Source organism: Ascaphus truei, chromosome 2 (assembly GCF_040206685.1).
Source record: "Ascaphus truei isolate aAscTru1 chromosome 2, aAscTru1.hap1, whole genome shotgun sequence".
NCBI lineage: Eukaryota > Metazoa > Chordata > Amphibia > Anura > Ascaphidae > Ascaphus > Ascaphus truei.
In genome coordinates, this window is record NC_134484.1 from 138,329,851 (window position 1) to 138,357,046 (window position 27,196).

The 27,196-nt window shown below is 42.1% G+C and overlaps 1 protein-coding gene across 1 annotated transcript; it reads left to right on the forward strand.

The window, feature by feature from the left end:
- The first annotated feature begins 4,756 nt into the window (after positions 1 to 4,756).
- TGIF1 (TGFB induced factor homeobox 1) lies at positions 4,757 to 17,598 on the forward strand. Its single transcript, XM_075585284.1, has 3 exons — positions 4,757 to 5,263; positions 13,205 to 13,431; positions 16,234 to 17,598. The coding sequence occupies exons 1-3, from the start codon at positions 5,248 to 5,250 to the stop codon at positions 16,807 to 16,809; spliced, it is 819 nt and encodes a 272-aa protein (XP_075441399.1). The 5' UTR covers positions 4,757 to 5,247; the 3' UTR covers positions 16,810 to 17,598.
- Positions 17,599 to 27,196: the final 9,598 nt, after the last annotated feature.

A 27,196-nucleotide genomic window follows, 5' to 3' on the forward strand; every position in this document is an offset into this window, starting at 1 on the left:
GGCAAATGTAACCAAGAGTCCCAGTTGCTTGACAGCTTCTAGTTTGGTTGAGAAATGTGTTGAAACATTTTTAAGTAAAATATATTCTGTGTCGTATAAAGCATTGATAGTGTTTGTTGCAATGTACAGTAGAACACAACAACCAATAAATCCATGCACCAAAGAGGTTACAATGTAATCATTAGTACCTGGGCCACAAGGTGATAAAATGGATTGTCTGCGGATCCATGGATTTAGCTCTTTATCTGTCACTGGGATCTCTATTAACAAACACTGATCTAAAATCCCCCGAGCGCCAAAGTGGCCTGCAGCATATTGTAAAGTATTGCAAGCCGCTCTGGCACTCAAAGGGTTACCAGAAACCACACCCACTGAAATCCTGTAAGTGTCTTGGTTCTCCTAAAATTACCTCATAAAAGTGATGTGACAGTACATTGTATGCATATGTTTATTTATATAGCGCCCACAGCAGTACTCTGCACTTTACAAGAGTGACAATACAATACAGGGAATTATAATAGAATAAGTGCAACAAAAACAATAAAAGATAAGACAATAGGAAAGGAAATCCCTGCCCCGGAGAGCTTACAATCCAAGATGTCAACATTCCCACCCTAGATCAAAGTTCTAATAACAGTATTGGTTCTCAAGAGCATAGATTGAAGGCAGATTAGAAAACATTTAAAAACGCTGTACCAGCTGTACGATTTCTGAAAAACGCTTTTGTTGAAACATTAAAAGTGATCACAACCAACGACAAGTATACACTTTACCACTGCTCGGGAGATGGAATAACCAGTAGTATTCTAGTAGCCTGCTGCCAAGAACCTGGGACCTTGAAAAGTGAACACACAAGCTGATTAGGAGAGGCTTTGTAAACTACACCCAATAAACGGATTAATTGAAGTGGAAAAAAAAAAGTCTTGTTTTTGTGTGCGATCTATTTGCTTGTTTATTCGTTTTCATTGTGATCACATACTTCATTGTGAAATCTTCTGCTACCGCTTTTGTAAGGAGCACGTAAGGCTGAGTTCACAGGCTGCGGTGCGACGTGCGCGCGCACACGCGTTCGCCACTCTTTCGCTTTGGTGTGTGTGAGTTTTCAAACTGAAAACGACCCCCGGCGGCGAAGTGCAGCGTTGACTCCGCTGCACTTGAAGGAGACAACTGAAGTTGTCATTTCAAGCGGCAGCCGTGTCACGTGTTCTTCGCCAGCCGATCACAAACACACATTTTTTATTCAATGCCTGAGTAGTCCCGCACCCAAGTCGGTTCATTCTGTCTGCTGGGCATGAGCACACATCGCCCAGCAGACAGAGGCGGGGACGCACGAACGCGCAGTAGCCTGTCTGAACTCAGCCTAAGAGGTGTGTAATAAAGGAAAAGTATGCTGCACCGTTACAAACATTGCAGGGATCAGGCCTCAGTTAGAAGTACTTTTTGAACAAGTTCACAATGGTGGTCACTTTTAAATGAACCTGCATTACTATTGCTATAAATTATTTTGCAATGATGAGTTTTCTCAGAATACGAGTCACAGAAAAGGTAACTTCTAAGGAGAAAAAGAAATAGCATTAATTGAACCAGCTGATTGGGACGTTCACCTCTCATACACATCCTTAACTTGAAAGAGAGTTAATTGTATGCTTTTTTTCACAGCTCTACCCTGTTACTGGCTGAATAGGCTTCCAGGAACACAATGCCAACTTGTAAATGCCATTTTTCTGTTAACGCCCCCACCATTCACCTCGTGATTAGCTCTTTTCCTGCGGTAGGGGTTAATTTTTAAGAGTGGGCTGTGGAAGGAGGAGGGAATTACTGGACATGTGCATTTTATAGGCTCCAGTCTTCACCTGCTGAGACTCTGATGCAGAGGATTAGTCAAACCACACAAACACACTGAAACTAATAAAAAGTTCCCAGGCTGAAAGTAATGCCACTTTAATAACAACAAAAAAGTACTAGCATGAGGGCGCGACCTGAGTGGTCTTGAAAGCAGACCTTTAAAAAAATAAAGTTGGCCAAACAGGACCATTTTCATGTTATATTACAGAAAGATACACTGAGCTTTCTCTGTGGTCACCCTGATGTACCAGATAATTTTACCCCCTAATGGTCATTCATATCGGTCCAACAATAACATACCATGCCAACAAATTTACCCTCTTCAGAACCCCAGCACCGTTTTCAAGAAACTATTGATTTCCCCCCAAAATGTTTTTTTTTTACAACTTTTTTTTTTTTTAGATTTTGTTACGTAACGTGGGAAAGTTTCTCATTAAAAGATTATTTGGTGCCGACCCAAAAAAAAAAAAAAAAAACATGTTCCAAGGAGACTTTCACAGTAGTTTTGTGATATGAAAACTGAATGCAAAAACAACAACTCGTGGGTAACTGTTTCTCATAACAACCTGGAATTTCTTCCAGCACCTCATCCCCTGCTCTGTGCTTGCACAACATCAACAGAGACAGGGAGACTGGTGCAACACTGCCTTTTATTTCTGGACGGAGATAGGAAATCTTGTTCAGTGAGAGGGGTAGAGGAAAGAGAGAGAGAGAGGGGGGTGTTTGCAAAGAATGTTTCGGTTTTACAACCCTTGCAAGCTGCAGCTTGGCGGTTGAACAAAAGCAGTTTCTGTTTTCAGCTGCCAGTGAGTAGAGAGGGGGGAGAGGGGAGGTGGCAGCTTCGGGTCTCTCCTCCCCCAGACCAGGCGGTTCAGTGACTCAGCCTGACTGTGTCTAGCCCCCTCCAAAGAGGCCGGATATGAGCCACCAATCCCAGGAGCAAACACAACTCAAGGGAGAGAGTCAGATACATCCCGCAGCAGCCACGTCAATAACATCACATAGCTGAGCCCTGCACACAGCGCTTTATGGTTTGGGTGCATGACTTCACCGCCTGGCAAACACAGCCAGTCTCCTCCCTCCGCTATCTCGCTTCCTCCCTGTCACACAGGATAAAAGCTGCATTGTGTGGGGCTGATGGCAGGAATAACTCGTTTTATGGATAAAGGAAAGACACCACCAGCCTGTCAGTTCCTGCAGCCAGGGGGAGGGGGGCCGAAGAGCACCGTGTGGTGTCACTTACTTGATACTCTTGTTGCTGCAAATTAACCCATTTAGGAAGACTTAAGCCTTTACCACAATGCACGTTTTAACATTCAATAACAAGTATGTGGTATACGTTTTTTAAGTAGCTATGCAGGCAATTTGCATGTGGTGTTACATGGTGGCATTAAAAGTTAAAAAAAAAAAATATTTGCTTATGATATACTGGTTCTAAGAAAATAATCAACATTACGCTGGATGCAGTTGATACATTACTAGTTCAAATGTATCCATAGATCAGAGAACATGTAATTCCGACAAGGAACTGACAGTGAACAGCAGAAAACTCTGTGGCACTCGGAAATGAATCCGACACAAGAAGAAGTGTTGTACAAATGGAACGTACAGCGGTTCTGCGAACACGCCAGGAAAGTCAGTCATTCCATCCACTAACCTCGGGCAAGCCACCTGTGACTAGTTCTACTTGCAATGATGACTATTACATGAATAATCTACATACGTATACATCACACCTCTGCCTACAATTGTACAATCAGGCTATACCAGTGAGCTGTCAAATTGAGATCTTTGTCCTAAAAACGTTAAGATTAACCTCTACGTTTCCAGGCTCCTCTAGTAGCGAAGGAGTTAACAAAACCACCAAACCCCACTTTGCAGTGAGAGCATGAAATCTGTAGCATTGCACAAGCCTGAAAGGGCTAAATCAGAAAGTAGGAGGAAGCAGCTGAGTGTAAAGCATTTCACATGAATGCTTCTCCAACACAAGTATTTTTTTTTTTTTTTTATAGACCATGTGCAGTGCGAATGACACTGTCTGCCTTGTGTCAGATTCGCACACCAGTCCTTGTCTGAAAGCAATTTATTTTTTGGATTTTATTTTAAACAATGCTGAGTCACAACTAAAATAACCATGCCTTTAGGGAACGTGTTTGACTCCTTGATCTGAAGGATTTCTTTAAGCATTTTTAGGAGTGGGTCATCAGGAGACAGATGAATTACATATTTTATATTTTACTTTAGTTCTCCCTCTAGGTTGTAAACTCTCATTACCTTTTGTATCTTGTTTGCTCTGGTTTCTCCTTATTGGTATGTTTCAGTTGATGTCATATACATATCTCTGTACCGCGCTGCGGAATATGTTGGCGCTTTACCAATAAACGCTCATAATAATAAATAGATATACCTATCGGGTGACTTATTTTTACAATGATGCTGTGTGTATGTAAGGGCAACCCAACCATGTGGCTACTCTGCCCCAAACACAACCCCTTACTGGTTTCTAAAGACCCAACACTGTCACCACAAACCCGGCACATAGCTCACCACAAAGGTCTATTTCAGAGATGGGTGATTGTAAGTTAACACAATGCTGATCTTTAGAGGGGGGGGGGGGGGAGGGACTGCATACTTTTCTTTCTTAGCACTTTGAGGGGATTGTTGGGAGAGGGGGCAGGGGAGTTGTATGGATCATCCCGTAGCAACAGAGAGAGAGAGGGAGGAGGAGAGAGGGGAGAGGGGGGGGAGAGGGGGGGGGGGGGGCAGCTGTCAAGAGAGAAAGAATTAAGGAGAAAAAAAAAATCAGGAGCCGCCTCTGCAGTTTAATGATCAAACGGCTGTCTGGGAAAGAAAGAAAATAACAGGAAGGAGCTAAATCACTGAAGCTCCCCCTGCAGCCTATGCAGTGTCAAAAGCCCAAGCTGTCTGGATGCAACAAAAAAAGGGGGGAATCCAGGAGTTTTTCCCCACCTCTCATATGAAGCTTAAACTCTCCTCCCCTTTTGTGTCTGAGACTCTGACAGTTACAGGGAGGGTGTGTGTGAAAGCTGAGAGATCCTTCTTACAAACCATTACTCAGTGTCAGGGGGAGGGAGAGGATTACACTACATCTACCTCTCTGTGTGTGTGTGTTTTTTTTACTTAACCTGAATTGCCTCAGTCTGGGACCAGACAGAAAAGGAGTAGAAGGGAACAAGCAGATTTGAGAAAACCCAGAGGGAAACTTGGAAAGAGTCAGGGAAGAAAGCTGAGCCTCACTGAGTTCAGGACATCCCAGGACACGCTGCTGCTGCTGCTGGCCCCTGTGTAACAGCACATCGGCTTGTCAGAGGGGGGCGATTTCTTTATTGTGTTACACCGTAATTCGTCTGAACCGTGACACTCCGGTGGGGCGATCTAAAGATGAAAGCTAAAAAGGGTAAGCGGACTTTGGGTACTGTGGTTGCTGCTAAATGTTAAAGGGGAGGGGGGGGGGGGAGACATGCTGGCTGCATGGGGGGCACAGAGAAAGTGGACGTGAAGTTTGGCATGATGCGTGAGTGTTGTACAGGTAGAAATAACATGCAGTGTGTCTGCTTGTGAAGGGTGACACCGTTGCAGATAGTGCAGCAGAGGTAATGTCTGGGCATTTGTTTTCCCCATGCTGCTGGCACGCTGTCAAACTCAGCGTGTTCTGCAAAAGCCCTGTCCCCCACCTGTACGCGAGCTGCCCCCTTCCCCACCTGTACACGAGCTCCCACAAAGCAAACCCTCCATTCAAAAACAGGTCACCCTTTCCCCTTCTATCTGATAAATGTAGGTGTCCTAAACATGTTCACGCAAAGAAAGTAGTTTGCCCCGGTCCCACACTTTCTTTGTCTTGTGAAGTTCTTCACGTGGCTTTGTTAAGCTTGTCAGCTCTTGGGCATATGACACCTGGGGCAGATTTCTCTACAAATCAGTAGTGGTGCCTTGGGGTGACCAGGCACTGCTTTGGGAGAGAGTGTAAGTGATAACATTCATGGCCAAGACGTTTTGAGTGTAAAAACCAGGAAAGCGAAGTCTCTCACTCCTCTTTTGGAACAAAGAAAAGTTACAACACGAGGAGAGTGCTCTGAACCAGATCACTGCTAGGAAGGAACGAAGCATCGACTATGTGGCAACCAAAAAGTATTAACCCATTAAAGCTAGCGTGCAATGTGATGACCCTTTCCAGGAATATAATGGTATACTGTACAAAAAAAAACTTCAGCAAAGCATGAAACAGTGTGGCTGTCTGGGAAGTCTTTGTTTGGAAAGTAGCCTTGCATTCCTTGGGGGGGAGGGAGGGAAAAGGGTAAATGAGTTTACTTGTAACTACTTTTACCTGATTGTTTCCATAGTGTGTGTGTGTGTTTTTTTTTTAATGTTGCATTATTATTAATTCACACACTTCTAGATCCAGCTTTAGCCCAGAAATGTGAAGTGCTCAAACTTTTCTGTGTGAGGGAGACCGCGATCAGGCTCTACAGTTTGAATTCTTTTGTTCCTTCGCCATGTGCTTCAGCAAGCGCAGTCACAGACCTGATTGAACTCAAGGGTTAGGTGAACCGAGACCTCTCCATCCATATTAATCTCACGTTAACACTTGTTTTAAAGCAAAACAAAATGTAAAAAAAATTGTTATTCCAATTTATAGCAAAAAAAAAAAAATGACTCCAGATTTTAGTTTGTTCTCTCTTACTCCCTTTCGCCCCGTTTATTTAAGACGTGCAGTAGCCCAGCAACGAATCCCAGCAACATAATGACTTTTCTACATATTCTGGTAGTTTATTTGGACAACATCTGAATGTTCTGCATAGTGGCTTTTCCTGGGTGTGCGGGGCAGTTAGACGTTTTTAGGGGGGGCAAAAGAGAGTTTTGAGAAAAGCTGACGATGTAACGTGCCCCCCTTGCTGTGTAAAATGTGCCATGTGAGTTGGATTGTGTGTGCTCAGCATTGCTCAGTCCCACACAAGACAGCAGGGCACGTTGGAAGGAGAGGAACAGGATGACAGGGAGGGGGCAGTGCTGCTGACAGATCAGGATGTGACAAACTGCTTGCAGATGCTTGAAGCTTTTTCAAGTAGTTGGAACAAAGACTTTTGTTTTACCACCACCATTTGGACATGTTTAATTTTGTTCTTTTGTTCTAATTTTGTCCGGGCTAAATCCTTCCTCCTTTTTTCCCCCTCCCTTGTGTAACACTGTTGTGTGTTATGCACTTTTCAACTAAAACACATATGAACTATTTCACTAATAGTTAATACACGCATAATTCCCTCATGGCTGGAATCGTGTGTGTGTGTATACACACACCTATACAGATCTACACATACATACAATTTAGAGTATTGTTTCTTTCACTATTGTTTTTGGAGGGAACAGATTGACCCTCAGAGGGTCTCCTGTCCCTTTAGTAGTAATGGTGGAATTAGTTGTATTCAAGGGACATTTTTCATGGCTAAGCTGTGGGACACAGACCGCAAACTAGTTCCTTCAAGTAACAATGGGGAACTTCAGAAATCCAGTTCTGCGGAAAGTCCCTGACACTCTCCCTATTCAGGTCACTAGTACAATTTCTAACATGTTGGAAGACGGGGAAGCACGGAATAAAGTGTTGAAGTAAACTTTGTGTGTGTTGTGACAAGCTGACTTTTGAAAGGCTGGTGGGTTACAATTTTTGTAGAGATGGGCAAACTTTTTCGACAAAGTTTCTTTGTAAGTTTGACTTTCAGTTAGAAAAAAAGTTACCTCTATATGTTTTTGTTATTCAATGATTTGAAAATTCTCTTAAAATTGAAGCAAACTTTTTCAAAAGTTAGCTTCGTCGAACTTAAGCCCCCTAAAAAAAAAAAAATGAAAACCTTACTTGGATTTAATGCTTTTGTGTTTTTTTTGTTCTTTTTGAAGAAATAGGGAAGTTCTTCCGAAAGTCTGCGAGCTAAACTTTGACATTTTCACCCATTACTACATAGGGGCAATGGAATGAAACTGTACAATGTTGTACGTTTTTATTTTTTTGTATTGTATTATACAGCAAGATGAATACACAGGGATTAATCAGTAATTTTGTATCAATACATTAGAGTGAGGACCTTGTGTTTTTTTTTAGATTTATCCTTCCTATTTTTGTGTAATGCATAGATACATTTCTCTCCCACTGTTCAAAACAATAATTATCTTGCATTTGAGCACAACGCATTTTCAATTGACCATGTTTCTGGTTTGAAAACTAGGAGAAATTAAATGGTAAGAGCAAAACATCTGATTTTGTATTTTTCTGATGTGCCTGTTTGTTTCACAGGTTACCACATCCAGGTACAGTGCAATGCAAGATCTTTTGTACTTGAGTTGTTTTTGTGTGCAGTAGCTATACAGTGCATCTAAAGTCAGGTTTTTAGATTAAACTGGTTAGTACTGTTTATCTTCCTGGTTTCCATAGGCTACAATGAGTTTTGTATTCAATATGCTTTTGAGGTGGCTTGTTTGGGAATTGAGGTGATCACGCACTGCTAAAGTGGCTGCTCCATTACATATTTGCGAAAGAAGAGGAAACCATGTGGAAACTTAGCCTGTCCTAGATCGGTACCAAAAACATTTAATAATATATGTTGGAAAGGAATTTTCAACGCCATTCATTCGTACAGTATCATTAGGCTGTCAGTGAGTTGATAAACAAACACAATGGGTGTGTTGAATTGGTTGTCAGACGTTCAACTCCAGTCCTCAAGACGCCCCAACATTTCATGTTTTCAGGGTATCCCTGCTTCAGGACCGGTAGTTCAGTCATTGACTGAGCCACTGATTGAGCCATCTGTGCTGAAGCAGGGATGTCCTGAAAACCTGACCAGTGGATGGTGGTCTTGAGGACAGCAGTTGAGAACCCTTTGGTGATTTCAAGAAAACAGTTTGCCATTAGCATGTCTTCTTGGTGTGTGCATACATAGATATATCAATATCCCTTGAATGCTAGAGGAGCCTGCAACACATTGCTGTGCAAGGGGTTAAATCTATATGCTGGAGTCTTATCCCTCCATCTCCACACGTTTTATACCACTCCATGCTTCCTACATTGTACTGACATCTGTCAGTGTCACCTTTTTAACCTCCTTGGCAGAACAGGGTTAAGGGTCAAAAAAGTTTAAAAGCCCAAATACCACATATAAGATTAGTAGCTAGAAAGATTCTGAGTAAAGGCAGCTCTGCTTTCATGAAAGCCGAGCCACAGGCCACGTCACATTGTTCTCTAGAGACCCAGCTGCTTAGTGGGGCCCACAGGCAGCCTCTGAAGTTCTGAGGACCAAACTTTAGCGTCTATGGATTTTCTTTTTGTCTTCACATACATCAGCAGAACATGATACTCTCTGCCTGCATGTGTTTGGGGGTTCCACCCCCCCTCATGTTTGCTTAATATTTAAGTGAATTCATTAGCATTTGTGCTGAATGGCAATGCCAACAGGAATGTCAATACATCCTTGTAAGTTATTTCTTTCTAACTTTTTTATACGAGATGTTCAGAGAAACTCCAACATCCTTTTAAATATAGGATGGTAACATATTGTTCAAGGAACAAAAGTGCATTGTGGTGTTTACAAATGTCTTTTTGTAATCAAGTGGAACTACCCCCTTTAAAGAATCATTCTTTTTTTCTTAAGCAGGCTATGACACACTCTTCTCTAGCAACAAACATGAAAGAACCTGCCTTGTTATTTGGATTAACTATTCATGAAAATAAATGACTAACACACACTCATTGCTAATGTAAACATTTCTAATTATGTTTTAGCCACACATCCTTTCGGTTATCACTGTTGGGAGAAGGCCAAACTGCAACTCTGCAGCTAACCAAAGATTACATGAGCGATTTGCAGGCGTCTTTGAACCATATAAATAATAATTAAGAGTACTAGACATTGTTCAAATCAAAGCCGTTCTAACTAGCTGGGCTGTTACCTTGATAAGAACAATTGCTGGTATTTTTGGTCTGATTAGTTTCCTGCTGGGTTGGACAGAGACTAGTTCCTCATATCTGTTTACATTCACTTCTTAAATCCTAGTGCATTTTATTGGCTTTTTTTCATGTTTGTCTGGCAACAGAGGGACAAAAGATAGGTTTACACTTGGGGAAGGCAGTAATCAACTCTTCTAATACAACTCTTCCTCACGTTCACTCTGCACTTACCACGGACAAATTTGTGAAAAACTGGCAGACGTCTGTTATAATAAGCGCACAGATTAACGAATCAGGGTTTCCCAATGTTGCAGTAGAATCTGGGAAGATTGCTTGGTTCTGTCACTGTACAAAGCTGATGATGGGAAAATGTGGAGGAGGGTTCCACAGAGCATTGTCTTGTACAGGCAAGCCCCGGTTTAAGGACATTCACTTTAAGTACACTCGCGAGTAAGGACATATTTTCAATAGCACCATACCCCTATGTCTGTACGCTCGCTTCACGAGTACGGATACTTATTCTGCCCTACAGACCGCCGTAGTAGTGACGCGCTGATTCCCCTCGCCCAATAGGCAGCTCGCGCATGCGCCTGTCAGCACGTCCTGAACAGCAATACCGGCTCCCTACCTGTACCAAAGCATCGATACGTGGAAAAAAGGTAGTGCTTCACTTTAAGTACATTTTCGCTTTACATACATGTTCTGGACCCATTGTGTAAGTCAATGCGGGGTATGCCTGTAGACAACATACTTACTTTTTCAATATAAAATACACAACTAAGCAGTGATTTTACTAGGATTGTATGCTTTTGGGGCAGGATCTCCCTCTGCTTTGTGTTCTCCTTTACCTGTTGCACGTATCCCCATTGCTTGTTGTTATTTTTTTATAATGTGTTGTAATTTTGTAACGCACTGCGTACATTGTTGGCGCTATCTCTAGATCTATATCTCTCTCTTGGACAGTCACGTCACATAGAAAAAAAATACTTTATAAAGGAGATGTAATCATGTGGCTACAAAAAGGGGTGTGGCAACATAAACAAGTGTAGCGCAACTAACTTTTGTCGGTCTCTAACTCAAGGATGGAAAAATCCCGGGCGCCGAAAATTTCCTTCCTGGTTCCTGTGCTGTGCGCAGTTATAAATGAATTGTCAATCACATCTGCCACCGGCATCAGCGCTCGGTGTCATCAAAGCCAGATGTGGAGCGCTGGGACCGGCAGTGCGGTGATGTCAGTCATTTGAAGTCACAGCCGCAACGCTTCGTTGTACTCTGCCCGCCCCTGCTCTCAATGCACATGGGAGGAGTGTGTGTGTGTTAGTGTGCCATAGATACATATTCACACAGCCGCCGACTGAAGTGGGGTAGCCAGAGCCTGACACACAGCTGCCGACAGGGAGGGGGGAGGGGAGTAACTGGAATGCCAGCTCCCCATGCCACCTAACAAAACACTGGCTCCTAAAAATTCTGACTGGCTCCTAAGCATTTTATATTTGTGTACACCCCCGCTCTAACCATCACAATGCAATTTACTTTTTGGAGTAAGGTAGTGTACTGTATACAATCTAATTTCAGTGTGTGCGTGCATGAGACTCCCAATTATAGCAATACAAGCTTTAGCGCAGAATATCCAATACATGTTGCTTGTGTTTGGGGTTTAGTTAATTTCTGCCTTCCTGAGTTAATAATGCTGCAGCAAATCCAAAGGTGCCGGTAATTACTTCTAGCCACTGGAAAATAAGGAAAAGTACTCGTGCAGAAACCCTTTCAGTATTGGAGTATGTATATAAAACCTTTACAATAAAAGTGCAGTATGGAGTCTATGCTGGAGAATGCATTGATGAAATCAGTCATATAAGACTTTAACTATGGTTTTTATAACATTTGTATTCTTAATTCAAGATAAATTGGAAAGCTTTACAAATGTATGCCCCTATAAACTCACAACTGCTCTGAAAATAAACATTGTACTGTAGACATTGGTACACACACTGCTTTTCCCAGACTGGCACTCTCCTGCAATAATTCCAGAGTTGCATTACTAAGGGGTGGAAAGCAGTTGTTGGGAAATTGTGGACACTTTTTAGGAGTAAAAGTCATTTTAGATGCGTCCCGTTGGAAGAAAAGCGCAATATAAATGGTTATTATTAATACTTCTCCAAAGCCGAAATCTACTGAGAAATGGCAGTGAGGTATTTAATTTGAAAGAAAAAAGAAAAACCAAAAAAGTCGTAATTAATTAATTTAAAAAAAATAATAAATAAAAAGAAGTAACACTCCTAGTAAATGTTTCCTTGAATATGTTGAAATCTTCCTTGTTACCTTTTAAAACTGATAATGTTCAAGACATTTTAGTGGTATGTATTCAAAACAAATCCAGATACATTTAGTTTGCGGTGTATTCTTGAAAAAAATATATATAATGGTTAAAACCCACTTTTATTATGTATGTATGTGGGTTTTAACCATTAAAGCCATTTCCTGTAGGTCCATAAAATCAGATGGTGTTCAGACTTACTACTTGATTTGATTCTCATAGCACAGTGTATGTGTTAAAGGTCGTTCAGGTAATGAATGTAAATGTTTGGTGAATTGATGTGAGGCTTCAGAAGTCCATTCTGAATGCGAGTGCAGAAATGTCCATTCTAAATGAGAAATGATGCATACTCCTAGAAATGTAGATCTTTGGTAATCGACACATGACAGATCTATTCTGCAGTATGGACCCCCAGTCAGCCCAATCAGTGATTTTCTAAGAAAAACTATGCACGAGAGGAGGGGTGCTCTATTTCTGGAAGAGATTGTGTCACATTACCTTACAATGCGTAGCACATCCAACGTGAGAGGGGGACATTTCTTAATGGATAATGCATGGATGTGTACATTGTCAGATTTGTACATAAAGCGTAAAACAGGGCCTTATTCATGGTGAAGCATTCAATCGCGTGCGTGTGTGTGTGTGTGTGTATATGTATGTATTCTTAAAAAATAAGTTTAAGAAACTAAATACATGTATGGTGCAATACATACTGCTTTCCCATATTGGTGCTTTCTCCTGCCACAATTCCACATATTTGCATATATTTATATTACACGCCCAGAAATGTTTATTTACTTTCCTAAACTTTTTTGCAATATTTTTTTTGGCTGAATGGAGCTCCAGTTGCTATTGGATCTATGTTGGTACCTACCTAAATCTTGCATAGTCTGGAATATATTAAAAGCAATGTTCAGACCTTCACTTCAGTGAGCTTACCACAATGAGGGTGGATAAGCCCCACGGCACCTCATTGAGAAGTAGTGTGCATAGTGAGCTCACGTGTGGAACACTGTTCTAGTAGCTATATTGACACGAGGCACAAGAAACTGGATTGCAGCGAGTGAATGATGACATTATTTGTGTCTTAGGTTTGGTGGCTGTATCAGGCAGTGAGACAGAGGATGACGATGGTATGGATATCCCACTGGACCTCTCCTCCACCGCTGGCTCAGGGAAGCGAAGAAGACGTGGAAACCTCCCTAAGGAATCTGTCCAGATTCTACGGGATTGGCTTTACGAGCACCGTTATAACGCCTATCCCTCAGAGCAAGAAAAAGCACTCCTGTCCCGACAAACACACCTCTCCACACTACAGGTATCACTTCCAATAATACAATCATTATTCGTAGACAACCTTAGATGGGTGCGGGTAGAGGGTGGCTTGTATGGGCCATAATTTGATGGTTGGCCTCAAAGGTCTTGAATGTAGTTAAAATGGTGGGGTTCATTCACTTTGTATTGTGATACTTTTTTTTAAGGTTGCTTATATATTGGAGATAGCAGTGCTATAGAATATAGATTCCCAATTAAAGTACCGAGTTCTACTAGTAGAACAGTAGTCTCACTTTGTGGTACACCTCAGGTCTACAGTGTCTAAGCCTTTATCTTCCTTTGGCACAGAAATTCTACGTGGCAAGTATAAAATTATGTTTATTGTAAAATAACAGGTATAGATATATTTCTAATGTTTCTATAGGTTACCCTAAAACATGGGTGGCACATGAATTTTGTGCAAAATTGCTAACTGTATAATTTTAGAGGCACAAGTAATCCCTGCCTTGTATAACCATAGCACAGAAGCACAGGGTATAAAGAGTGACGGTTCTCATACCATCTGAGAGAACTGCATTATTAAAGGGTGCTTGTAAGCTTTCTAAATTTCCCAAGACAATGATACAATTTTACAAGGCACTCCTAAATCTGTCAGTGTCAAATAATAATATAACGTATATTATACAAATGGTAAAGACTTTCAATTTGTTCTTGCCTGGAAGGGTACAGCAGAAAACCACAGGGGAATATGCTGTGGCCGGAAACAATGCTAAGTAAGGCCGCGATTATAGTAGGCGAGACGGCGCGTGCGATTTTGCGCGCTGCACGAACAAACTGCAGCAGTCGTATCGGGCCGGCCATAGTGTGTGCGATGCAGAGCGACAGTGTGGCAGATTTTTCAAACGACAAATGAATTCGTTTTTTTCCGCATGGCGGCCTCGTCACGTGAGCGGTTCAGCCAATGAGGGCGAACTAGCCTGGTGACGCGTCCGTCACGCCTCCCCAATCGCTCCATCGCAGTGCCTCCATCGCTGCGTCGCGCGCGCCTACTATAATCGTAGCCTAAAGCTACCACACGTTAAGATGCTCCAGAGACATATGGGAGACCTACAACAATTGTGACATCTAATGGCGATTGTTCCTCCCTATGCCATCTACCTCTGCAGTTGGGTCAGGCGCCTATTTTTTTTTATTACTTTGAGCCAGAGATAAGTGTGTGCTGGGACATCCTATTTAAAGGTGCAAGCCATGTTATAAGAATCCAGAGCAGGTGTCATCATAAAAGCTTAACTTTTCAAAGCAGTATAGCAGATGTCATAAAATTCACAATACACAGTCATGTATACACTGTGTGTATGTGTGTGTGTTTTTACACACACACACATATATATATATATACACACACACATACACACATACAGTAAGCAGAAGTCACATTTCAACAGAGTCCCTGCTTTTTTGCTTTTGGATAAGAGGGTTAACCTGCAAAAGATGTGAGTGAAGTAATTGAAGACATGCCTGGTAGTACACTAAGTTCAGCAGTTTCAATGAGTCACTGCTGTGGTGGTAGAAGACAAACAGCATCTTGTTTCAAAGGAAAAATTCCCACCATTAGCCTAAGGTATGGGAAATAACATGTAAGGAGCATTTAAAAATAAAAGCCTTCAGTCGCTTCATAAATTCAAATTTCCTGGGGCTTTATTAGGTAGGGCTTCTTGCCTGTGTCAAAGTCTGACAACTGCTCCTTTGTGTTCCTGTCCTTGGGAGAAAGTGCTGTAAGGGGTGGCTGTATCTGAGTATAGTTCAACAACTGGGACCTGTTTGTCGGTATTTTAAATCAGGAAGGATCTGAAAATCAATGAGGTCCTTATCAGATTACCAAAGACTATCAAACAGGTGAGGCTTTTATAGATGTTCTAAGCCTTTGTGAAGACCAGTTTTACTTTTAATTTAATGTGCTCTGCTTTCAAATCTCATAAGCAGAGTGAGGAATATGATTGCGCAGGCTGTTCAGCACAGGACATTCAGCACTGTGTTGTAGTACACAACTGAACGCTCCTCCACTGATCTTGTTGCTGTATGGCTAGGAAGCGTTTTGACGATGTTTAATACTCAGACAAATGCGATGGGTTTTTAACCGAGCTGGAAAATCAACTGCCAGCCAGAGGCATGTTCTGTGGGAATTATTATAATATGCTAAACATGATGTTCTTTTAAAGCTTCAATTATAACTGCAGTCTATGGTGCTGCGAAGACTAATGACAATTAACATGAAGCAAAATGCACACTTTGCTGAAAGCTTGTTTGCTTACAGACCCAATTACTATTATGAGCTACCTCCAATAGTTACAACTGCTGTCTGCCACTGCCTTCCCATAATACCCTTTAACCCACTCCAACTAACCATAGAAACATTTCTAATGTGAAGACAACGCCACTGTTTATTATTATTGAATGTCAGTCTAGTACATGCAAACGATACAATATGGTATAACGATGGTCTGTGTGGCTGGTACTGCTATTTTCATTCAGAAGGGACTTGAAGTGTTTAAAAGTTCATAGAGATAATTATCATCATATTCACAATCCTATGTAACAGCTTGATCGGTTTCAGTGGAGGGAGTCTGCTTTACCCTTAATGAATAAACTGCTGCTTTAAATGTATTCTCATAAATAATTTCTTAGAAATATGTGCTCTGTGGATATGTGATATCCTGACCTTCACAGTGCAGGCTTTTTTTTTTTTGTTTTAATGATGCCAATCTTTATATACTATAATGTTACATAGAAAAGTGTTTGTGCTACAGTAATATTAACACAGAGCTGTGATTTTTTTTTTCTCTAGGTCTGTAACTGGTTCATCAATGCACGCCGCAGGCTTTTGCCTGACATGCTAAGAAAGGACGGCAAGGACCCTAATCAATTCACAATTTCCCGGAAAGGAGCCAAAATGTCCGACTCGATCCAGATGGATTCTCCGACGGGCACAAAGACCTACATTCCCACTATAGATGAGAGCTTGTTTCATTTCAGTTCAACAGGACCTCACCAGACCTCAGGGAAGTTAGTGGCTTCTAAACTCTCTCCTCCGCAATCTCTCCTGGCTCGCCCTTCAGTAATCTGCCATACCACTGTAACGTCATTAAGTGATGCTCCTTTCAACTTCACACACGTGTTGAACGCTGGACAAACCCCAGACCAGCAGCAGACCGAGGTAAACAACTTCACAGAGACCTCACTTGTATGCCACGAAGATACTAGTAAACTAGGACATAACGCAAGTGCACAGAGTGGACTTTTCAACACTCCTCCACCTACCCCACCAGATCTCAACCAGGATTTCAGTGGCTTTCAGTTGTTGGTTGACGTTGCTCTCAAAAGGGCTGCAGAGATGGAGTTGCAGGCAAAGCTTGTGGCCTAATATTTTTCAGAAGTTGAACACCATTTCTTTGGAACTGCCCAGGTTGATATCAAAGACTATCTGCATTATTTGATACCGTTTTGTATTTTCTATTTGTGTTATTTGCACACAGGATTGTCAAAGTGAAGCATTGTTGTCTCAAAGAAGTCAATTACCCCCTTCAACCTAAGACTGACTTTTCTTTTGGCCTTGTATCATTATGAACTGTGACTACAACTTTTGGCTTTTGTGAGGCTCTCGGTTGCCATTTATGGACATTAAATTAAAAGGTATTGTTTTTGCAAACTCTGGCAGTAATTAAAGAAGAAAAACTTGTGGATGAATTTTTTTTATATATACAGTAGATATATATTCGTATTTCATTCTGAGATTTCTAAAGCTAGAGCTGCTGTAGAAACAACATGCTTTATATGTTTCTTTGTAGATTTTGCATAAATGTGAGTTGTTTCCCAAGATTGTGACTTTATTTTGTATTTTTTTTGGTACCTTTCAGACTGTGCAATATTTAGAAAGAAAGAAATAGATTTTTTTTTATCATTCCAGAGCAGCAAAAATGCTCACAAACTGTCTACCACAATTATTTTGTTCATATTTTTTTTCACAATGTAATAAAGTATTTTCTTTAAGGTAATGTACAAACCGTGTGTTTTGTTAAATGGAAATGTCATAAGAATACCATGTAACTGGATACTGTTCCAATCTGGAATATTAACTGCTATGTAAAGATTTGTTTCATTGACATGTATTATTTTTTGTATGCTTTTGTAATATAGAAAATAACAAATGAAAGTGTAATCTGTTTTTTCTTTTATAGTTGTGGGGAACCTGTGATATATGTTCTAATTTTATTCCCATGAAGTTACACATTTTGTATTAACAAAAAAAAAAAAGAAGAACATTTTTGGAGATTACACGATTTACCTCCTAAAAATGACCGTAATTAATCAGAAAGCAATACCAAGTACAGGCATACCCCGCATTATCGTATACAATGGGACCGGAGCATGTATGTAAAGCGAAAATGTACTTAAAGGGAAGCACTACCTTTTCCCACGTATGGATGCATGTACTGTACTGCAATCGTCATATACGTGCATAACTGATGTAAATAACGCATTTGTAACAGGCTCTATAGTCTCCCCGCTTGCGCACAGCGTCGGTACAGGTAGGGAGCCGGTATTGCTGTTCAGGACGTGCTGACAGGCGCGTGCGTGAGCTGCCGTTTGCCTATTGGGTGATATTCCTTACTCGCGAGTGTACTTAAAGTGAGTGTCCTTAAACCGGGGTATGCCTGTATGACTATGAACATCTGTGTTTAAAGCTTTTATTAATTACATAACACATACATTAATTGCATAACTCTAGTAGAAACCGAATTGGGTTTTCTAATACAGTTGTTAACCCCAGCTGTCCATCCCGCTAATGCCATTACTTTGCGCGCGCCAAATCGGTATTAAAGGGAAGGTTTTGTTGTGTGTTTTTAAAGAGGCAATCCAAGTTGTCAAGTTTTCAAAAAAATTTTTTTTTTATATCTAACTCTAATCTCTCATTTAAGTAGGGGGTCACCGGAACTGAACCCCATTAATTTCATCCGGGTGTCCCCTGCTTCCGGAGATACTTCCCTCTGAATTAGGTGCCGCTATCCTCGGCTGCCAGGCTTCACAATATGTCTGCTGCTGAAAGTTTTTGCGTTCTGCAACATCATCGGTTCGGCTTCCTATTGGCCCATGGGATGCGGGAGCTTTAAACTTTCAAGTCGTGCTTGCTGAGCCAGAGCTGCTACCAGCACCTACTTCGGAGCTATGTATCTCCGGAAGCAGGGTATCCCCCGTAGCTGAAATTACCGGTGTTCAGCTCGAGACCCCCGGCTTGAATGCTATCTTAAAAAATTAAATTTGAAAAAAAAATTCACTGTCTTGCATTGCTACTTTAAGCTCAGGTAATGTGTGCACTGTTGTATCTTCCGTAAAAGCATAAGGCTATGCTACAGCCCCAGTATTAGCTCCTGCGCGTGCCTGGCGCCGCGTGCACCTGTGACAGCTGAGATCAGTAGACTCGCCTACTCTGACTTCTGCGATGGGACACGAGACAAGGGGGCGCGACCATGACGTCAGATTCCCTTCCACCGCACCTCCTCCGTAGCCGCATGAAAAGACAAAATCCTTTGTCTTTTCAAAAGGCGGTTGCGCATTGCGCTTTCAGCAGGCACGCGCAGGTACCTACGGGGCCCGTCCCCATAGAAGGCTGGATCTTGTTCATGACATGCACACCATAGCGTGCGCAGCTGCGAACAGTGGGGGCGAGGCCTTAGTAGGTAAAAATGAGTGGTGTTTTACTGTACAAGGCAGTTCATCAACTTTCAGATAAGTGGGAATATTATTCTCGTTAGATATGAACGCCTGCATTCAACTTGTCAGGGCAAATGTGTCAAAATGAACTAACGGACAGGGGAACTTGATGTCATAGTTCATGGAGTTTCAGTAATTGTGCTGTATCACATTCCTTACATGCTTGTGAATAACCCAAGATACATTTTGATGCTGCGTAAACTCGTTCTGTGGGCATCCTGAAAATATACAATTTTCACCAAAGGGAATGTTTTTTTTTGGGGGGGGGTTTGTTTTTTTTAAGTAACAAAATATGAGAAACTTGGTAATGTATACATTTAGGTCTCTAAACCAATAACCCTATCTGTGGCCACTGCAGTACTGTGTTAATAGACCCCTGGCATTCCTTCAACTCTTGAGCAGACGAAGTGGCCCAGTGCTGACTGAGCAGTCACTCACCACTGCAGCCAGCATCGGTGCCTTATCATGCTTTGCGGTCGGTCAGTCAGCACTGACATTTTAGGCGCCCTAGACTTTTCCATCCCTGCTCTTGAGCATTTCTTAATCTCCCTCAATACAGACACTTTTTTATTTATTTATTTTGGCGGGGTTGGTCTAAGTTTTTAAAGTGTTTTTAAAAAATCAACTGAGAATCTCTAAACTGCTATATGAATGTGTTCTGAAATTTCCCCTTGTGGTGTAAGTGATTTGAGTTTTTTTTTTATTTACTTTTGTTCAAGGTACAAATGAACAGTGTGGCTGTTAGTACAACTCTTGAGCTATCTTTCCTACACAAGAAAGCAAATGAAAATGAGAATGTTTAAAAAAAAAAAAATTTTACGTTTTGTTTTATTAATGATGGTGGGGTTCAAAATGAACCATGTTTGGCACATTTGCTGAGCACCCCCTGAGGCCATGTTTTCAAATGTATTTATAAGATGACTTATACAGGTTTAAAAACCGCCTGGCTTACAAAAAGAATACTACCCATAAAGTGTATGCTGGAACACATTACTCGGGTTAAGAAAACTTTACCAAAGTAACTGTCCCAAACCACTGCACAGATCAACACAGGTGAGCGCAAACTTATCTTCATGCCCCCCCTTTCGCCTCTCCCTCTGGCTCGCCTCCCCCCCCCCCTCCCGCACGGCATCAAATTACATCACATGACCAAATGACGCCGGTTGCTATGGAGATGCGTCATTGGAATCAAGGTAAGTAAACCAGTTACAAAGGCCTCACGCAATCCCCTGCATTTATTTTAAATGCCTTCGGGGAAGTGCAGGGCCTCTGTACACCCGTGCCCCCCTCCCCCAGACAATCTAGTGCCACCCAATGTGCGCACCACTGGAGTAACACATTCTATTTAGGCACTGCAGAGTTCATAGGTATGTGACCAGGTCACAGACACTACGGTCTGTACAGGGAACAAGGTGTGTGTGTGTGTGTGCGCGCGCTTGCGTGCGTGCGTGCGTGCGTGGCCTCGTTTCCAAAATACCAAACGGCAAACATAGGTAAACAAAGTGTACATCTCAGCATCTCTGAAATGCAAGCATGTTTCAACTGTGTACATTCCTCTGTATCATTTTCTGCCTGTTATTTGTGTAGAAACATGCAACCGCTTTGCTGCCACAGAAAACTCTGCTAGTGCCGGGCTTGTTAAAAGCCTCTAATGCTTTATTTATAGCATAGTGTTAATTAAGCTTATTTATTTGAGAATCACCTTAGCCTGCAATAAAATGTTGGGGGGGGGGGGGGAAGGGGATAATGTGTGTGTGTGTGTTTTAAAAAAAAATGTAAATACATCAGTTGTGTAGTATTGGATACTACTTACTGTATCCTTAACCCCCCCCCCCCCATTTTTTTTAGTGTTAATGTATTAAGCTTCCTTGGGTTGCTATAGCAACTATTTACATAAGCACAGCACTTCCTCTTTTGAAATAAGCAGATATATTGTGAACGCGGGAAAGCCGGATCTTTGCCGCTCGATCACGAGAGAACGAATTACATTTCCTTAAAGCTTAAGCAACGGCTGCATCTATTAAAGCAAAAAAAAAAAACCTTTATTTTTATTAAAAAAAAAAAATTGGATTGCTACTTTAAGTTTCTTCATTTTGTCTTGGTTTTGTAAACCATTGTGTGTTTTACATTACTTGGCTTATTGATATGTATAGTTATGTTTGTACATCGTTATGTGTGGCCATATTTATTGTGCTCAAGACGAGCCACACCATTATTTTTTTTATTTTTTTTAAGTTTGATCATTAGTTCGCTGGTACTCCTTTAATTAAGGCTATATATATATATATATGTTACTGGAAGATAGGTGTAAATATAAGGGACATTACTTTTGCAATGTTATTGCAAAAAATGCAGCTATAAATGAACAAATCCAACAGCAGTGAACTAAAAGTTCTCAGGAATCTTTCAGGCCACATTTTGTCCACTGATAGCATGAAAATGTCACATATTTCCTACAAGATTTTGGTCGTGTTGTTAGTTTACTTAAAGTAATCTACAAATAAGTGTGTTTCGTTAGCAGATATGATGTCTTTTCTTTATTTCAGACCGACAATTACAGACGAGACAACGAGTATTCTAAAGCTTGCCTTAAACTAGCCCGGTTACATGCTGGGTGTAACCTGGCTAGTTTAAGGCAAGTTTAAGGCATTTCTGCATTGACTAATGACCCATCGGATTAACACAGCAGGGGTCCCTGGCAGTCCCATTCAGTTCGAATGGGACTGCCAGGGACCCCCGCTGTTAATCTGATGGGCCATTAGTCAATGCAGAAATGCCTTAAACTTGCCTTAAACACGACCCAGCATGTACCCAGCACGTACCTGGGTCTTTTTGGCGATTGCCACTGGTTTGTGTTAGAATAACCGTCGGCACTACAGTACTTCTCGTTATGTGGGCTAACAAAATCTATGTTTATAAGCAAACTGTGGAGAGAAATGCCTCATTTATCAAGTCAAGCATATATTTTGAAGGATAAACTGCTAAAAATGTATTCTGTTGTCCCCGTCACTGAGCCACTACCGTGATTTCCTAGATATTGCCATTCCTGCGAATGCTCTTTTACTGGACAAACCATAGCACTCTCTCTAGCATACGCTCACTCCGACGTACATTCCTTCCAAAGCACCGATTAGTTTGCTCACTCATTGGCATTCATTCCTCACAGCTGGTAGCAGCAAAAGTAGCAGGATTGTTGTCATGTGATTAATCTTCCTTGTTCTTCAAAATATCTGGGGATGTGAATTACCCAATTACCTCAGCAGCATTCATGCCAATGTAACCTGGCATGTGCCAGTAATAATCATCCAAAAGGCTGTCAAGAGTCCCATGCTGACCATTCCTTATTACTGTACTGCCTCACATTGCTGGTTGGTTCACCCAGAAAGGGACTACCGCCGCGGGTGTTCATCTGCAGAGGGACAGTTGTCCGTGGCTGTTTTGAGGTAGGTATTGTGTCTAGGACAATTAGTGTTAGGATTAGGTAAGGGGCAAGGCAGGGGTTCTCAACTCCAGTCCTCAAGACCCCCCCCCCCCCACCCTAGCAGGTCAGCGTTTTAAGGATATCCAAGCTTCAGAACAGGTGGCTCATTTGAAGAGCCTGCTTCAGCACAGGTTGCCGCTGATTGCACCACCTGTGCTGAAGGAGGGATATGCTGAACATCTGACCTGGGGAGGGAGGGGGATCTTGAGAACTGGAGTGGACAACCACTGGGGTAAGCTGTTAGGGGATATATAACCTGCGGCACCAATTTCCCAGACAGTGAAATGGCAGCGGCTTAAAGGTGTGCGGCTAAGGCCGCGGCCATAGTCCGACGTTGCGCGCGGTGCAAACAAAAGGCCATACCTCAACGAGGACGGCCATAGATCATTCCCGGGCAGACCAAATGATTTGATTTTGACGAGAGACGGCCGGGTCACGTGAGCGGATCAGCCAATGAGGGCGAACCGCTCACGTTATGTCACGGGCCCGCCTCTGCCACGCCTCCCCATTGTGCACATCATAGGAATCCTACAGGCCACGAATCGCTTCTTGCACAGGCGTGCGACGCCATGCGCTCCGTGGCGCGTGCCTACTATATCCGTGGCCTAATGGTCCTAGACGCTGGTTTGCCTGATTTATTATTACTCCAAGTCTCTGGCCCCCTCACAAGTTCAAACACGCCACAAACTCTTACCTTAAAGTTATGCGTCACTGAAACCGCTGTGCGTGTCTATCAATGCCGCTCTTTCTGCATTGGCCAGAGGAACAGGATAAAAACGTATCACAACTTATCTTTCCTGGTGAAAATTGTTTTGTGTAAATACATCCCAGCAGGACTGGGAGCAGACAAGTGCCAAATCCCACCTCTCCCACCCCCTTCCCCCCCCCCCCACCCCCCGCCCTCAGGATATAGAGGCTGGTGACTCAACAAAACAGTCCCCTATGTGTAATTTGTAACCCTTTTGCTGTCAGAATAGTCACAATTCATTGTGCAACAAAAAAGACTAAATGAAAGAAGTTCCAGCACTAACATGATAACCCTGAAGACAGGGGGCGACATCGCAGAACGTCATTAACTTTGAATACTATTGATAACAAAGCCTCCAAGATGATAGTTTATCATTCATGTTTTAATAATTATTGTTTGTTCTTGTATAGCGCTGATAGTTTTACGTAGCGCTTTACAAAGACATTTTTGCAGACACAGTCTCTGCCCTGTAGAGCTTACAATCTGTTTTTGTGTGCCTGAGGCACAGGGAGATAAAGTGACTTACCCAAGGTCACAGCACCGGGAATTGAACCAGGCTCCACTGCTTCAAACTCAGTGCCAGTCACTTTCCTCACTGAGACACTCCTTCTCCTTGACTCATCTAGATGCAATGATTTTGCTTGATTCTGAAAACATGTTCACGATTTGTTTGCTTTGAAACCTTAAGCAGGAATGAGGGAAAAATCTGCCCTGCGAGCTTCCTTTCCAAATCGTCTTTCCTGGAAATAGACTGTGGTGTAGTTCTGCAGGAAACTCCTTTACCAGGAACATTACGTTCTGTGGTACTGGCAGAATAGCCGGTCCATGAATAAATAGCTCAATTTAGGTTCAACTGCACTGCACTTCTAGGAGTTCTTTTCCAATGCAGCTTATAAAATGAATGAACGTGTGTGATGTACTGTGTGCTTTTTACCGCAAGTGCAAAACCAACACCAAGGTAAGAGCTGACACATTGGGTATTTGATGCTAGCTGATAATGCACAGAGCTGGAAATCACCTATACAACTATGTTAATAAAACAACTCTTCGGACTAAAAATAATCCTTTTTCTTAATGGACCAGTGATACACAGCCACTGAAACACTGCTGTATTTTTATACACGTTGACTTGTTACCAGTAAAGGAGACCTTACCTGTGACAACATTCTTCCACTCAATGTACCAGTCTAAAAACGCTGTAACTAAAAGTGTACAGGCTGATTGGTTTTAGCAATTTCATCAATGAGGAATGGACGATGTCCCTCAAATGTCGAGGGAAACACCCTGGCAGTGTTTGATGTACATTGATGTTACCATGCAAAAATGAAGAGAGATTCCGGTGCGACAGCAAACAGCCAAGTGACGTCAGATCCAAGTTAAAACAGTAGCTTTATTCGTAAGAACACACACAAGTAAACCAGCAGGCCGCAGCACAGCCTCCTCCTCTACGCGTTTCACACTCTGCTGGCGCTTCGTCTGGGAGACAACCAGACAAAGTGCCAGCAGAGTGTGAAACGCGTAGAGGAGGAGGCTGTGCTGCAGCCTGCTGGTTTACTTGTGTGTGTTCTTACGAATAAAGCTACTGTTTTAACTTGGATCTGACGTCACTTGGCTGTTTGCTGTCGCACCGGAATCTCTCTTCATTTTCTCATGTTCATCTTGCCGGATGCATGCTACGGGACTGGCTATTGAGGAGCTGCAGGACCCAGGACGGATAAGCTGACAGGGGTAAGATTGCCTTCTTTGCCCCTGAGCCCCAACCTCCATAGTGGTCCCATGATGCTGCTTATGCCTCACTTTCAGCGTATTCACACTTTTTAAGTGTGTTCATTATTCGGCGCAAGCCAGAGCACATGACAGTTCATTCATTCCTGTATGTTACCATGCAGCCTCTTTTCTACCCGTGTAGCTTCTAACCTGCTGTTTGAATTATAGGAAGAGTTTATAATATGATTGTTAAAATCACCCAAACTATTTTCTTTAAAATAAAATACAATAAGTACAATTTTAGAGCAGATCCCTACTTTGCCTACAATCATATTGTTCACTGAATTCCGTTCCTCTTGTGCCATCTTGAATCATCGTAGCTAAAATATCTATTTTTTGTATCTTTCTTTTTAATAGTAGTACTTTGTCATCATTCCAAAACAATTACAATAATTGGCTTTTAATCGTCCTACTGTGTGCCATTGTTGTTTATATGCTTGGACTTTGCCAACAGTCTCATTTTGGGCACACAATTGGAGGATATATAGGGAATGAGACTATGTTTTTGCTTCAGGTTATCTTAGTCACACTCAGGTACATTACATTACATGACCTCCTAATTGTGAAAAATATTTTTCCCTTAAAAATCCCAGACAGAAATATTAGTCTGGGAGATCCATACAGCCATTGGGGTCAGCCTAGCTCTGGCATCCAGTTACAAGGTGCATTATTCAGGGCAAAGTGATTTTTTCCCCCAGAATGCTGTTAAAATCAAAAAGGTAAATATGTCAGAAACCAGGTGTTAATGACAAAGGTATACAAAACAGAGAGGGGTACATTCAATCCCCCAAGATTCAGGGAACCCCAGTTCTCGCGATGTGCACTTTATACCACTGGGCAAGAATACGGCAGTCAGCAAAAGAAAGTGGAGGTTGGGGAAATTCCAACTGGCTTCTGTTCAGGTAAGACTAGGGATACATTAGGCTGAAGGGAGATGGGGTTGTTGCTCTAATGAACCGGTTAGTTGCCACTGTACAATGTGGCTATTTCGCCTGTATGACTGAGTTCACGGGCATGTCTCAGGAATGTTAAGAGAAGGGAAAACTTTTTTTTTGACAAATATAATATTATTCACTTTGCCTCTCAAAATCTGGCACAATGTGTATTAAAGTGTGTTCCAGATGTTTTGAAAAAAAAAATGACTGATTTTAAGGGTGAATTCTTTCTACATGTGGTACAGATTTTTGCCCCATGGTTGCACCGCTTCAGCCTGGATGCATAAACCCCTTTGACTTGTCACTCTCATCATGCTTTGTGAATCCATCATCTTTAAAGGAGCAATCCAAGAGGGTGATTTTCATTGCAATTTTTACATTTGGTTTAACATGGGATTGAAGCAGGGGGTCTCCGAAGCTGAACCCCGTTAATTTCAGCTCTGGAGACCCCCTGCTTCCGGAGATACTTACCTCCAAAGGGAGTGCCGGTATCTCCTTGGTTTTTAAAGTTACTGCGTCACGTGGGCCAATAGGATGCCACACCGGATGATGTCACGGATGCTTTGAAAAGCGGCATTTAGGGCATCCTTGCTAGCCGAGCAGAGCGAATGCCAACAGCCCCTTTGGAGGTAAGTATCTCCTGATGCAGGAGGTCCTCTGAGCTGAACTGAACGGGGTTCAGCCCTGGAGACCCCCTGCTTCAATCCTATGTTAAAGAGGCAATCCAAGAGGGCGATTTGTAATAATATTTTAACAACAATCCCATTCACCACGGATTGTATTCCGTAGAGGCGGAGAGAGCTGCATTCACATTTGGCGTTATCAACAGATAGGATCGCTGCAATATTTTATTTAGAATGTACCTGTGTATTCATTTAGAATGATTTATTCATAAATAGATCACAATATTCCTCTCCTTTGCATACACAACAGCTGTGTTAACTCATCATTAATCAGCGCATAGCGAAGCAATTGTGTAGGGGTGCAAGATAGTTCTTACAAAATCCTATGACAGAAAATCATTTAACCCCGTTGATGCCTAACACTACCAATGCATTGCAAAGGAACGCCTTCAGGCACCAAAGGGGTTACCATACAACATAGCCCA